This window comes from Vombatus ursinus, unplaced genomic scaffold (assembly GCF_900497805.2).
Source record: "Vombatus ursinus unplaced genomic scaffold, bare-nosed wombat genome assembly UNPS02014779.1, whole genome shotgun sequence".
NCBI lineage: Eukaryota > Metazoa > Chordata > Mammalia > Diprotodontia > Vombatidae > Vombatus > Vombatus ursinus.
The window spans coordinates 58,830,578-58,846,303 of NW_020954557.1; the positions used below are offsets into that span (position 1 = coordinate 58,830,578).

General features: G+C 37.5%; 1 protein-coding gene across 7 annotated transcripts in view; it reads left to right on the plus strand.

The window, feature by feature from the left end:
* LOC114045604 (lymphocyte antigen 75-like) overlaps nt 1-15,726 on the plus strand; it is a 183,742-nt gene that overhangs the window by 4,375 nt on the left and 163,641 nt on the right. For 6 of the 7 annotated variants that reach the window (XR_003569404.1, XR_003569405.1, XM_027865682.1 and 3 more), the window contains exon 2: nt 11,640-12,011. Coding sequence is in view for 5 of the 7 variants with exons in the window: in XM_027865682.1 (XP_027721483.1) it covers nt 11,640-12,011 (372 nt within the window). In the remaining 2 variants the exon portion in view is untranslated. Of the gene's footprint in view, nt 1-8,559; nt 8,665-11,639; nt 12,012-15,726 lie in introns of those variants that run through there. The other variant, XM_027865681.1, reaches the window with a different exon arrangement.

Genomic DNA, 15,726 nt, shown 5'->3' on the forward strand with positions numbered 1-15,726 from the left:
AAATATGCAACTCTGTGTAGAAATTCCTTCCACCAACACATTGCAACCTTTCTGTCATTTATGACCTTAGAGAGTTGCCTGAGGCTTTACATGTATTGTCCTTTGAAGTAAAACAGCCTTTGAAATAGATACTATGAGTACCCATTTTACAGATAAGAAAACAGATTCAAAGTAGTTAGGTGACTCCTGGCCTCCTAATTAGTATCAAAAAGGGAACTTGAACACCAGGCTAGCTGACTCTTAGTCCAGTATGTCACGTTACCTTTTGCCCCTAATTATGCTAGTGGTAACAACCCCAGGTACAATACTAAATATCTCCTATGGAAGTTAGCCATCTCGTTCAAAAGCATCTGTAGCCCCTGCCTGTGGATTGTCAGCAAGGGAACTACACAGTGACACCAGGGGACCGCATGTCCAGAATGCAGCACAGTGTCCCTAATCAGTGAAGTCCATGGGGTTCCAAAGGTGATACTGAATATAGAGGCAAGTACTTTTACTATTTTCCAAGAATACTTCCTAAAGTAACCCTAGCACTCACGTGTGTATTCTAAATACAGACCTCATGATTATAATAAACTGATGTCTTTAAGGGAATTTAGCAAAGATAGTAAAGGTTACTGACACAAACTTCTTTTTTTTTTAAAAAAAAGAGTTTTCCTATGGACTAATCTCCAAAGGGAATTTTAGAAAAGTCTGCTAAAAGAAACAGAGCAATGTTTGGAGCTTAACCAGAAAGTAAAGGTGTGTAGGGGTGGCATTGGGCTATTGGTCAATTTTCATTGAGTACCTACTACATGCCTGGCACTTTTCTAAGTCCTGGGGATACAAAGAAAGGCAAAAGACAGTCCCTGCTCTGAAGGATCTTGAAATGTTATTAAGAGAGGTAACATGAAAACAACTATATATCTATCTATATATATATATCTATATCTATATCTATATCTATCTCTCTCTATATATATACACACACACACACATATATACAATGGGTGTATATATGTGCATATATGTGTGTATACATATATGCATTATATATGTAATAGTATGATAAATTGTAGATAATCATTGGGGGAAGACCTTAGAATTAAGGGGGATCTGTAAAAACTTCTGAGAGAAGGCAGGATTTTAGTTGGAACTTCTAGAAGGCCAGGAGACTTCTAGAATAACATGGGGAATAAGGGAGAAAACATGTGCCCAAAAAAGGGCTAGTAGGGGTAAGATCTTATTATTGTCCATATGCATATAGAACTTACGGATCCATACACTGTAGGGTGGTAGATCTATAGTAGATAATCTACTCCAAGGCCCTCCTTTTACAGATGATGGAAAGAGGGACCAGATATGAATGCAACAAGTATTCATTAAGCATCCACTGTGTGGAAGGTACCAGAGATACAAAGCAAAAATGAAACAGTTTTCAGCTAGAAGGAATCTACTTTCCTTCTCCTTCGGAGTTGGGGTGGGAGAGGGTATTGATTACTAGGTAAATAGAATGTACTTTGAAGAAGAAGCAAGTACCAACAATTGGTTGGATTAAGAGGCTTCATAGAGTCAAAGCCAATGCTTGAGCCTTGAGGTGAGCATTCTTAAAGGTGAATGGGAGGAAAGACCATTAGTTCTAGATTCAGGAGAACATAGGGTTAAGAGATGGAATGTCAACTTCAAATCCTCTCAGAGTCTAGCTTGACAGGAATGCAGTGTGCATGAAAAAGAATAATATGAAATTGGGTTGGAAAGGTAGGTTAGAGTGAAACTGAAAAAGGCTTTAAATGTTGGGCTGAGAAGTTTGTATTTTACCCTAGAACCCATATGGGAGCACTGAAGGTTTTTGAGGGAGGGAGTGGGCAGAATTATGGTCAGTCCTGTGCCTGTGGAAGATGATTCTTGCTGCTGCTGTTTGTGCTTCGTTCTTGAAGAAGACCATGACATCAGGAAGGTGATGCCATGACATGCAAGTGAATTGGATTTAAGTGGAAAATTGTTCTAACCACTCTGTGGCGGATAGATTGGGAGGGCAAAGAGGCTGGGAAACCTGCAGCCTCAAGGCCACATGTGGAACTCTAGATCCTCAAGTTTGGCCCTTTGACTGAATCCAAACTTCACAGAACAAATTCCCTTAATAAAAAGATTTATTCTGTAAAACTTGGACTCGGTCAAAAGGCCCCACCCAAACACCTAGAAGGCCACACGTGGCCTCAAGGCCATAGTTTCCCCACTCCTGGGCTAGACCCTGGGAGAACAATTAGGAACACAGTATAGTAGTCTGGATATGATAAGACGATTTAACACTAGTGTGGTAACCAATGAGTCAAAAGAGGATGGGGATGGGATATAAGCACTGATGTGGAGAAACATTAAAAGGACTTGGCAGCTGATTGGATTTGGGGTGGGGGTGGGGGGAAATAATTAATATTAACTCTGTGGTTGTAAATCTGACTGGAAAGATAGTGTCACTCTCAACAGAAATGAAAATATTTTGAAGACAGTTGGATCTAGGAGAGAAAAATGACCAGATCCAGAATATTGAGTTTCAGTTGTTTAAGAGAAAGTTGCTAATGCAGGTTTGGAGTTCAGGAGAGTGATTAGGGCTAGAAATGTAGATTTGGGGGTTATTTTCAGAGGAACAATCATTCATCCATGGTAATGGTTAGAAATTTCTAAGAGAGATTGTAGAGAAGAGAGCCCTTGGCACAGAGCCTTAGGGGATATTTAAATGTTGGGAAAAGGACATACAGAAAAAGGATACTAAGAAGATAATGAAAGAGTGGTGTCAAAGAAACCAAGACAGGAAACTATATCCAGGAGGCAGGTGAAAGATAACAGTATCAGTGGCTGCAGAGGGGTCTAGTTGAACGAGTGCAGAGAACAGATCACTGGATTTAGCATTTTAAAGAATTGTTAGTAACCTTTGAGGTAGCAGTTTCTATAGAAAGGCAGAAGAAGTTAGATGGCAAGTGTTGGAAAAGTGATTGGGTTGTTGAGGAATTGTCAGAGAATAAACTCTTTGGGTGTTTGGTAGTGAAAGAACTCAAAGATATAAGAAATTGGCTTGAGGGAGTGGAAAGGTAAAGATATAATTTTTTTTTTAAGAATGGGAGGAGGAAGGGGAAAAACTTACATGATAAATTTATTATGTATTTAAAAGGAATAGCAAATTTTACATAATAGATTTGTAATTTCATGTGCAATCTTTTTTTATTATTCCACTATGTTACTGAAATGCTTGTTTTATTTTGTAAGTTTAAAATAAAATAAATAGAATTTAAAAGAATGAGGGACGCTTAGGCATATTTCAGTAACAAGAGGAGATAAAGATTGAAGATTAAAGAGAGAATGGGGGACATTGATTGGGAAAGTACCTGAAAGAAGGTGGAGGAGATGAGATTAACTGCATATTTAAGTAGAGAGGCTAGCTTTGGCAAGGAGTGGGGACCATCTCCACCTCAGAGACTGGAACTAAGGAGAGGTATAGAAGGAGTTTGAAGGATACATGAAGAAACTCACAATTGAGGTTAACTCCATCTGTGTGTATTCACTGGGTCCAGAACTTTGTTGCTATGGCCTACCAGCTTTCTCAGCCAGCCTGAAAGTGAGGTCATCTGTTAAAAGAGAATGTGCCGAGGGTGACTCTTGTTGATAGCTCTCATGTCTATGTGTTTATTTCACACATTCTAAGCATCACAGGCTTGAGGTCTTCAAGCTTTGGTGATAGCGCATCTTGGCAAATTGTACCCAACAAACAGATTCCCACAGATTATCTTTCTTTCAAAACAATAGTATACATTTATCAAGCATACAGAATTGAAATATGCATTTGACCATGTTGGGGACATTTTGGCTCACACATATGCAAATTGATGTTCTTCAAAATGGGAAGTAACTTAACCAAGAAATTAGCAATAGGACCCTACTTTTAAAAGCTAAATGTCATATGCACACATAACACTTGCAGAGAAGACAGACAGAAAATAAACAAGGCTCAGGTTCATGAGACTAGCTTGAAATGGAGGCTACAACTTGCAAACAACTTAGACAAAGCAATAGACTCATTTTCCAGAGTCCTGTTGGCTCATTTTTCCCCCTTCTAGTGCACTGCTTTCCTTTTAAATCTTTCCATGTTTCTATGAATTCTTCTAATTCATTGTTTCTTATGGTATAATAATATCATTACATTAAAGGTAGCATAATTTTTTTTAGCTATTCCCCAATCAGTGAGCACCTATTTTTTTTTCTTGTTCTTTGCTACAACATGAAAGTACTGCTTTGAATATTTTGTCATATTTAGGGGTTTTTCTTTCTGTCTTTGACATATTTGTGGTAGAGAGAGAGAGAGAGAGAGAGAGAGAGAGAGAGCAGAGGGTTTGGGGGGGGTCAAAAGGTATGAACACTTGAGTGACTTTTCATATATAATTCCAAATTGTTTTCCAGAATAGTTGGACCAATTCATAATTCTACCAGCAATGTGTTAGTATGTAAGTCTTCCTGCAACCTCTTCCAGTTGGACAATTCTTGCTAACTTCCATTGGACCTTTCAGTTAGAAAAAGGGAAAAAAAAGAGATTTTCTGAGCCTCTAAACCAGGAGTGGGGAACCTGTGGCCTACATATGGCTCCTAGGTCCTCAAGTACAACTCTTTGACTGAATCTCAGCTTCACAGAACAAATCCTTTTAGTAAGGATCCCCCACCTTAAGGCCGCACGTTCCCACCCCTGCACTAAACCTTCAAAAAATATGATAACTTGGGGAGGGGAGGTGGCAGGAAGATGAAGAGGGCAAATATCTTCTGAGCAAGCCAAAAGGGGAGAGGGAAGGAATAACATACAACATTGTCGTCAGTTTCTCAAAGCAAAATGCAACATCAAAAGAGGAAGCCCCATTTCCTACTCCCAATCCTCTTCCCCCAAATACTCTGCATCTAGTTTTCAATGTATATGTGTTCAAATTGCAGAATAGATGTCTGTCATTATCACCTTTTACTTTCCCAAGGCACAGATATATGGAGAATTGTTCTTTGTTCTAGTATATCTCTATTTCATTCTGTCAGCCTTGAAAACATTTGATTCTTTTCTACCTAGAAAAATTAAATAGCTACAGAAAAGACATTATAGAACACTTATATATTTTCTTTAAGAACCTTCCTAATTTATTGTGGAAGGGAGGAAGATACCTATGAGGATCTTCTGTAGATTGTATTCTGCCAAGCTTTTAGTCTGGGAATTCCAGGTTGACTTTATATATATTTTATCTGGGCATTGTTTCTTTTAAAATTGTTTTAGTCCTGATAAAGACTGGTTCTGGAATTGGCAATTCATGTATTGTGGCTTCACATCAACCAAGGGTCAGGCTCTTGATCAACCAGGTTTGTGGGTGGGGATGCCTTTTATTAAAAAAAATGGTTATTGAAATATGTTATTTTTATATACCTTTATTTCTGAATCTATATAGTTTTCATGCCCTTTACTCTTATAACAAAAAAAGAAGAAAAAATATTACAACAAAACCAGCCAAGCACAACAGTAAAGTCTAATGGCATATACAATATTTCATTCCTATAGACACCCTCACTCCTCCTGCAAAGAAGACAGGGAGGTGCATTTTCTTAGGTCTTCTTCCTGGCCAAGCTTCTTGGCCATTATAATTACACAAGGTTCAATTTTCATTTTTTTGGTACTTCAGTTTGTATTGTTGTAGTTGTTGGGGCATGTTTTTATTCTGGTTCTTCAACTTACTTCACTACACAGTTTACAGAAATTTGATGCCCCTCTCAATTATATTTACCATTACCTACAATGTGGTAATATTCCATTGTATTCATATACTACAATTAATTGTTTAGCTGTTTCCCAATCAACTGGCATCTATTTTGTTTTCAATTTTTTTGTTACTACAAAAAATACTGTTATGAATATTGTGGTGTATGTCAAATACTCAAGAATTCATTAAGCACCTACTGTGTACCAGGGACTATGCTGGGGTTACAAGAAAGGCAAAAAAGAGTCCCCATTATCAAGGAGCTCAGTCTAATGGAGGACATGCAAACAACTGTGTACGAATAAGATATATGCAGTATAATTTTGGCCTCATTAGATCATATGCTTAATAGTGAGATCTTTTAGTCAAAGGATATAGAAATTTTAATAACTTTAAAAAATTTTCAAATTGTTTTCTAGGATAGGTGTGTGAATTCACTGCTCTATCCACAATGTATTAGTTCAACTGTCTTTCTGTCTTTTCTCTTTCAAAGGGAAGTAGAACAACAGTATTTCCACAATGGTTCAGTTATTACCTTTATCTATCTACTGTTCCATAGAAGAATCTGAGCCGAATTGAATATTGAGATATTCCCTGATAGTATCATTATAACTTCACTATGTCTTTTATAAGCTTCCCAGTAAATAGACTGATAATGTAACATGTGAGGTTTGAAGAAATTTTTTAATGTCTTGAATATCCTCTACATTAGAGCTTATTAACCTGGGGTCTATGAACCTTAAAAACATATATTGATAACTATATTTCAATACAATTGGTTCCCTTTGTAGTCCTGTGTACTTTATTTTATGCATTTAAAAACATTTTTCAGAGAAGGGGTCTTGTAGGTTTCACTGGGTTGCTAAAAAGATCTGTGACAAAAAAATAGTTATAAACCTCTGCCCTACATGGAATTTTATAGAAAGAGTAAAGGAAAAAATGAAAGGATTTCCATGCAGCAGTGAAGGCCCAGTTGAGATAAGATACTATGAATTTGTAGTGGGCCTAACCCTGACTTCTCCAGAGTCTTTCAACAACTCAGGAGTAGGGGCAGGAAAGGTAGATGGTGAGGTTTGGTGATTGTCAGGGTATGAATGTGAGTGAAGCAAGGAAACGGGATTCAAAGATGAAGGCAGGTTACAGTTGAACAGTTAAGGCCAAGATTGAGGGATGGAAAGTGAGACCAGAATAGGACTGATAGATTAGGGCAGGAGTGGAGAACCGTAGCCTCAAGGCCGCATGTGGCCCTCCGTGGCCTCAAGTGCAGCCCTTCTGACTGAATCCAAACATCACAGAACAAATTCCCTTAATAAAAGGATTTGTTGTGTAAAACTTGACCTCAGTCAAAAGGCTACACCCAAGTACCTACAAGGCCACATGTGGTCTCGAGGCCGCAGCTTCCTCACCCCTGGACTAGGGGAACAGGAAGATTTTAGAGGATCTGAAGGACTCAGTGAAGACAAACCATAGGTTTAGGAGGGCTGAGGTAAAGTGAGAGATGGAAAAATGAGAAATTAGGATCAAAAAAGATCATTTCATAGTCCAAGATCATGGAGGTGGCACAGGTGTCAGTGATAGTGTGATCTAAGGTATGAACTCTGTTGTGTGTACCTGAGGAGCTATATACACATATAGGTCGTGGGATTTAAGGAAGTTGATCGAGGAGGCCAGGGTGTTGATGTGTGTAGTGAAATGCCCAACTATGAGGGTGAGGGTTTGAGTGGAGATGAAGGCTGAGGTAGGTACTCAACTCCTTTCACGACAGGGGAGAATTATCTAGAGGTTGGTAAATTACAGCAGTAAGGATCTGGACTGGAGGATGTAAATGGATGAGTAAACTTCAAAGAAGCTCAGCGTGATGGTTTTGGTTTATGAGATTTGTTATTCTTTCCAAGGGATGAGTGAGGTTTGCTTACTTTTTTCTGTGGAGCTTTTTACATGGTATCTGTAAAGGGTTAGTAGGATTTCCCTTTTGTGATAATCTGTTCTTTATTGGCAAAGTGGAATGTGGGTTGGTTTCAGAAGTGTTTTTGATACTATTTGTCCATGTTAAGTACTTTTTTAAAAAATGGTTGTTAGATGGTGAATGAAATAGCTTCTCACATACCTTAACATTCATACTCTGAGACGTTGGGTAATGACGCCTTATCGTGAGCCTCAGTTTCCCTCATTTTAAAATGAGGGTATTGTACTCAATGACTTCTGAGGTTCCTTCCAGCTGTAAATCTATGATCCTATGAAATGTCGTGGACTGGGTTTATTTCAAGTATTTGCTATTTATTTTGAAATTACTCTATTTGTTGTAAATTGAAGTTTTAAAAAATTAGGCTTAAAAAACAAAAGCTCCTTTTCATAAATTCTTAGTGTAGCTGAGAGGCTGTGCATGGGCAACTTTGCTTAATTCAGGGATTGACAAAGTTGGATGTTGTGAACACAACAGATTTTTAGTCTAAATTTGTTCAGGATGCTTTCTTTTTACTCCCTTAATAATAAGCAATTTGCGTAAGTCTGTATGTCCTGTCCCGTATGAGGTGTGAATGTAATGAGATTGTTTCATAAGCCTCGTGTGAAAATCAATCTTATCTCTGATTTTCCTGGAGGAATTATGAAGTTTATCTCAAGAAACTACAGAGTCTTCTTCAGCTCACTTCAAAATATATAGTGCCAACTTCATGCAAAGCACCATACTAAATGCCATCAGAAGTGAGGATAGGAACATACACAAATTAGGTCCTCGTCCTCAAAAACCTTACGTTTGAAATAGAGGATTCTCATTCAGATTATGTACTGATCTCGATGTGGTTCTTACCCACTCAGAGACTCTAATTCTGAGAGCCAGCGAATTCTTCCTCCTGCCCTGACAGGTTAACTAAGAGAGGCAGATTTCAGTGAAAGGAAGAGATCTAAGATGAAGGTAGGTGGGAGTGGTTGTTCAGTCTGTCCGATTCTTCATAACTCTACTTTTTGGGGGGGTGGGTGTTTCTTGGCCAAGATATTGGAATGGTTTGTCATTTCTTTCTCCAGTTCATTTTGCAAGTGACGTACTGAGGCAACAGGGTTAAGTGACTCATCCAGGGTGGCATAGCCAGTAAGTATTTGAGGTCTCATTTGAATTCATGAAGATAATAAGTCTTCTTGATTCCAAGGCCAGTGCTCTATCCATTAGCCACTTAGCTACCCCTAGGAGGGGTTGTGGAGGTTGGGTTCCATAGAACACTCTGGAAGGAAAGACCATAAAAGGACAACAACTAGGAAATATAAGAGTCAGACTAGATAGGTATAAGCTTATGGGTAGAGGTAGCCTGAAAGAAGAGTTGTGCTTCTCATAACTGTAACTGTAGCATAAGACTTCAGGGAACAGGAAGTGGGAGTTTTCCTATAAAAGGACTGTGGTAGTACCATTTGATTCGGGACCCACCCTCTACGGTCATAGGATAAGGATGATGGACAACCATTTCCCCAGGAATTCACCTTCTCAAGGATATATGGCTCCAAGCAGTGAACTTCTAAGTCAGGAGACCTCAGTTTGAAATTCTGCCACTTAGTTACCCTGTGTGATCTTGGCCAAATCACTAAACTTCTCTGGGCTTTGTCTACAAAATGAAAGACTGGATTTGATGGCCGTGATGCCCCTGCCAGCTCTAAGTCTGTGATACTATGAACAATAAAATCAAATGATAGGTATACCTAGAATTGAGGTATCTAGGATGGCTTCCTTTTAAATGTGGAACAGTGAAGGACGGAGGGCTCCCGTGAATAAGGTGTCTAGAGAAATTACAGTTAATGCCACTATGACATGATAACAGAACAAGTATGTAACTGTCAGGGTCATTCGGAAGGTCTCGTGGTGGTAACACTTGATACTGGTATCTACCTAGAAGATAAAAGGGAGTAAAGGCTGGAATAGAGTCCCCCCGAGAAGATAGTGGTGGGGAAAACAAATAGTGAGATGCATGAAGTTGCTGCCCTGATCATTCAGAAGCATAGCCTTGTAGCAAATATATGTTCATGTATTTATAGAAATAAAAATAATTATTAAGGGTAGTCATCTTGATTTTTTTTTAACCGAACAGTAATAGTTACTTTTTGCCCATCGGAATTTTCAGCATTTAAATATTAAGTCACCAGTTCCCATCAGGCTATTTTCATCATTAAAGCCCTTGCTTTACTTGTATTCAGAGAAGAAATCTTATGTAAATGAAACCAGTCCCTGTGAAGTGTGTATCATATGGAAAGTCCCTTATAATACTGAAAATTGACTGGTTCTTCTTCTGGAGTTTTTTTTAAATCTTATCTCTTTAGTCATTTAAATTTGTTTAACATATTCTAGCATTATTTATGTTTTCATGATTGTACTATGACTGATTTTTTAAAATTCCTTTGCCAAATAATGATGATTATATGGGCAAGTCGCTTCATTCCTTGGAGCCGCAGATTCCTCATCTGTCAAATGAGGGGGTTCAATTAGATAGCCTCTAAGGGTCCTTATGACTCCAAATTCATGATTCTAATGGTAGTCAGTAAGCATTTAATAAGTAACTAGTATGTACCAGGCACTGTGCTGAGTGCAAGGCATACAGAGAAAGGTTAAAAAAAAAGAAGTCCCTGATCTCAAGGAGTTAGTCTAACGGGGAGAAAACATGCAAACAACTGTGTACAAAGAAGCTATGTAAAAGATAAATTGGAAATAATCAGCAGAGGAAAGGTATTAAAATAAGAGGGATTAAAAAAAATCTTCCAGTAGAAGGTGGGATTTTAGTTAGGATCTGAAGGAAGCCAAGGAAGCTAAGAGGCAGAGCTGAGGAGGGAGAGAGTTCCAGGCATGGGGACTGACTAATAAAAAATATCCAGTGTCAGGAATGTAGGTGTCATTTTGGTTGTTGTTCAGTTGTGTCTGACTCTGTGACCCCTTTGGGGTTTTCTTGGCACAAATACTGGAGTGGTTTGCCATTTCCTTCTCTGGGTCATTTTATAGATGAGGAAACTGAGGCAAACAGGGTTAATGGAATTTCCCAGAGTAGTACAACTAGTAAGTGTCTGAGGCCGGATTTGAACTCGAGAAGATGAGTCTTCCTGACTCTAAGCCTGGCACACTATCCATTGCACCACTGAGCTGTCCTACTAGGTGTCACAGTCAAGATTTTTAAAAATAGGTCTTATCACTCTGAACCTGCTGTACCACACTCCCAGCTACATTCTACCAGTAAACAACGTGAACATGTAAGAGTCAGAGTTTGAATTCCAGATGGCTTTAGAATACTAAGAGTCAGCCAGCAAGCATTTATTTGGCACTTACTATGTGCCAGGCACTGACCTAAGCTTTGGGGGGTGCAAATATTAGCAGAAATAACCCTACCTTCAAGAAACTTTCAGCTTATTGGGCGGGGGAAAGACAACACATAAAACGAAACTGAAGTGGGGGTTTGAGGGTGCTGAAGTTTTCTTGGAGTATGAGTAATGGTAGAGAAAGTTTAGTGAAGCCAGGAAAGGAATGAGAGACATGGCCAGCATAGTTTTGAGAGGTGCAATACAATCAGAAGGCAGACTACAGGGATGGAGGGTGCTTCCAATGTATAAATTTCAGTGCTGGAGTGAGCTTCCAGAATGAGGAGGTTTCTGGAGGCATGGTAGAGAACTTTCTCTACTTCTAGGTGTACTCTGAAGAGCAATGAGATCAAAGTCAAGCCTTAAGGAAATATGATAACCAAGGGGCTCCTAGCTCATCACATGAGAAGATAGTTCTGTTCAGATAGAAGGATACTTTCTACGTTAATGGAGCACTATTGAGACCATCCCTTTGTGCTCAGGCACTTTTCATAGAGCAATGGTTAGGATATGTGTCATTAAATTTTTTGAACAGTTTTTATTGTTTTTTTTTTTTTCCCTCAGATAATGGCCCATTTACCATCCGCCATGAAAGCACTGGCAAATGCCTTAAAACTGTGAATGGTTTGGTAGTAGCAGTAAACTGCAAGAAGACCAATGATATGCAATGGAAGTGGGTATCACAGCATCGCCTCTTCCATGTGGAATCCCAGATGTGCCTTGGAATAGATATTGCCAAACCTAAAGATTCCTTGAAAATGTTCAGCTGTGATTCAAATGCCATGTTATGGTGGAAATGTGAGTATGGTTCTTTGTACAGTGCTTCCCAGTACAGACTGACTTTGAAGGATGGACAAGTGACAGCACATGTAAATTCGTCAGATATTTGGAAGAAAGGAGACTCTGATGAACACCTTTGTGACCAGCCTTACCATGGTGAGTATTTGATAATAACTTGTTATTTAGTTAACAGACACTTTTTCATGTTTTGTTTAACATTTAACCTATTTAACTGAGGGCTACTACCATTTCAAGTTGTGTTTGGTTGTTTTTCAGTCGTGTCCAACTCTTCATGACCCCACTTGGGGAGGAGGGAGAATGTTTCAGGCATAGGGAACAACTAATAAAATTGCCCAGAGTCAGAAACATGGGTGTCACTTTGGTTGTTCAGTTGTGTCTGACTCTTTGTGACCCCTTTTGGGGTTTTCTTGACAAAAAAAGGGATTTGCCTTTTCCTTCTCCAGCTCATTTTAAAGATGAGGTAACTGAGGCAAACAGGGTTAAGTGACTTGCCCAGGGTCACCCAGCTTAGACACTTAGTAAGTGTCTAAGGCTGACTTTGAACTTGAGAAGATGAGTCTTCCTGACTCCGGGCCCAAGATTGTATCTACCATGCAACCTAATTGCCCATTGTGATAGTAATACTTAAAAAAAAGAGGACCTTCAATGAAACATTTAAAAAATACAGACAAAAGTGCAGAAGGGATCTTTGAAAAGCAGGGCATTCTTGGTGCTACTGTGTTAAATTTATTATATGTTTTAAAAACCCAAGCTATACATAGTATATAGCTTCATATGTAATTCACATTCTTCTTTTGGTTATATGTGCACATGTTCATGTATATCAACTTCATAATTGATTATCTCCAATTTGTCACGCTTATATCTGTTTGTACCTACTTGTTTGCCATTGTCTCCTCTATTAGACTATAAACTCCTTGAGGGCAGACTTTCTTTTACCTTTCCTTGTATCCCCAGTACTTATGTTATCTAGCACAGAGCAGGCTCTTAATAAATGTTTATTGATTCATTATTGACTGAATTTTTTGAAAAGACAGAGAAAAATCAGTTGTAATTCAAACTATAAGACTAATGTTCGATTAACACAAATTTCCTGAAAAAAACAAACAGCTAAGTGTATTTCGATATTGAAACAAAATACAAAGTTTTGATTCTTTTTTATTAGATTGCTTTATATTTATAGATTACATATATTTATATAATGTATTTATTGTATTGTACTCTGTGACACTCATACCTAAGATAGATATCCGTTACCAGCTAACTCTTGACTGCTTACCCTTTTCCCATCTAAAACTTATGTACAACAGCAGAAAGTTTTTTTCTCATAATAACTAAATTAAATTTGATTTAACTTCAGAACCCTAGCAGCTTTTTCCTCTTAATTTTGAATTATAAGCTTAATAAGCTCATGAAATGAAGGGAAAAAATTGCCAAATTTATCTTAAACTCAAAACCGTTTACACTTTGGAGTGTGTATACGTTAGCAAAGTAACTGTTTTTTAGACAAAGGTCTCATTTGTTTTTTGGAAATGTCAGTACACATTTTTATACCTGTGTATTTATTACTATTGTTTTTAAATATATTCATAGTTCACGTATATGTTATTCTGATTCCCTTGCAAAATTCTTATCCCTTTCCATATTTCTTTACATTCAAAATTTTCATTTTATGGCGCACCTTTTTCTCAGCCTTTCTTCATTAATTGGACATTACATTGGATATTACAAATAAGGCAGCTATTAATTTTTTGTATAAATATGCCCCTTTTTGGCTATCTTCTTTCGAATGTTAAGATCGCCTGCTCAAAGGGGATATTTTTCAGCTTTGTAACTCTTACTTCAGATTCACAGGATGTTTGAGCTGAAAGGGACATCGGCAATCATCTCTTCTAACACATTCACTTTACAGATGAAGAAACCAAAGCCCAGAGGGGCAGAGTGATTGCCCAAGGCTGCATAGTGAATGGAAAATTTGGGATTTGAAATTTCTAACTTTAAGTCTAGTGCTTATCCTACTATAAAGCATTTACAGATATTGCCAGAGAGTTCCGTAAAAAAATCGTACCTACTAAAAGCTCAAGTGATAATGTAAAAGAATGTCCGTTTTCCTTATAAACCTGCCAACACTGATTTTTGTAGTTCTTAATTTTTTTTTACCAATTTGATAGCTTTAAGGGAATGTTTTAATGGATGTTTCTCTTAGAGAATGATTAATTTTCCAAATAGTCATTTGCAGTATGGTTTTTCTCTATTAGAGGATGAATATTACTTTTACAAATTGTTATCAGTTCCTTATAAGATTCCAAATGTCAGTTTTCCAATAAATTTTTTAAAATATATTCCTCTTGATATGTTTGGCTATTTTCCCATATTTTGCTCATATTTATGTCCCTAGCACAGCTCCCCTCACATAGTAAGCTATTAATAAATATGTTACCTGCCTGCCAAATACATCTTAAATATTGTACATAATTCCATAAAGTAGATTATTGGTATTTTAATTGGCAGTGCATTGAATCCACACAATTAATTTGGGAAATATGGCTATTTTTACCACATCAGGTTGAACTATCCATGAACTAACTAGTGAGTTTCTTCCTTTGTTTGCATCAAAACCATTTAAAAGTTGCCTTTATGTAGGTCTGATGTCTGCCCTGGCAAGCTAATGTGCAAATATTTGGTGTATATACTCTTTGTCATAAATTACATTTCTATTTCTGTTCCTTTGAATTTTCATGAATTTTTAGTGGTATATAAAAATGTAGATGGACTTTTGTATATAAAATTGTAGATGGATGAGATATTTATCTCATATCCCCTACTATGTTACTGAACCCAGCTATTGTTTCAATACTTTGTTTCCCCTGCCCCATCCACACTAATTAGCCCTCCTCTTTTGTATCATTACCTTCATCCATTCTATATCTTGTATGCACCTTATTATTTTCATGTTGTCTCCGCTATTAGAATGTTTGCATCTTGAGAAGGAGGCTTTTTTTCCCTTTCCTTTTTTGAACTCTCAAGCTTAGCGCAGTGCCTGGCACATAGTAAGCACTTAATAAATGCTTGTTGACTGATTAACAGTCATGTTACATGCAAATAGATCTATTAACCTCTTCTTTACAGATATTTATTCTTTCTTTCTCATGCCCATTGCTATAGCATTCATTTCTAAAACTAGGTCAAATAGGACCATGCCATTTTGTATTAATGAGGGCTGTGGGAAAGGGTGGTGAGTGAAGAATAACTCAGGATTCTAGCTCTTTGTTTCAAGGATATACTTTGTCATATTAAAGAAAAAAATCCTTCTCTTCTTATATTTTTCAGTGTTTTTTAAAACATAAGTGGAAAATATACTTCATTAAAAACCTATTCTGTCTCTGTTATTACAATCATATATTTTTATTACTTATCTTCCTGATATTGAATCATCACTGCATTCTTTATATACGTTCTTTTTGGTCATATAAAATAATTTTGTAGTCTGTTGCTATCTACTATTTATCAGTATTTGATTTGACAGTTTTGTCTCTGTATTCATTAATGCCTCCACTTATGTTTGACACTATTACCTCAACGTGGCATGAGACAGAATCTGGGATCTCAGAAACTAGGCCACAAAATTGTCAGCTCTTGCAGATCCTACTGCAGGGGACAAGCTTTAAGTCTAAGCCTAGGTATGGTGATTGTTGTCCAAGAATCGGCCTAGTTAAAGTACAGAGAATCCCTTTCCTAGAACATTGGTCACCAAGTGGTGAGTTTTTAGCTTCAGCTACTCATGAGACTATCTGATAAGGTATAGGGTCATGATAAAAGAAATTCCAGACCTTTTGAATCATGATCCATT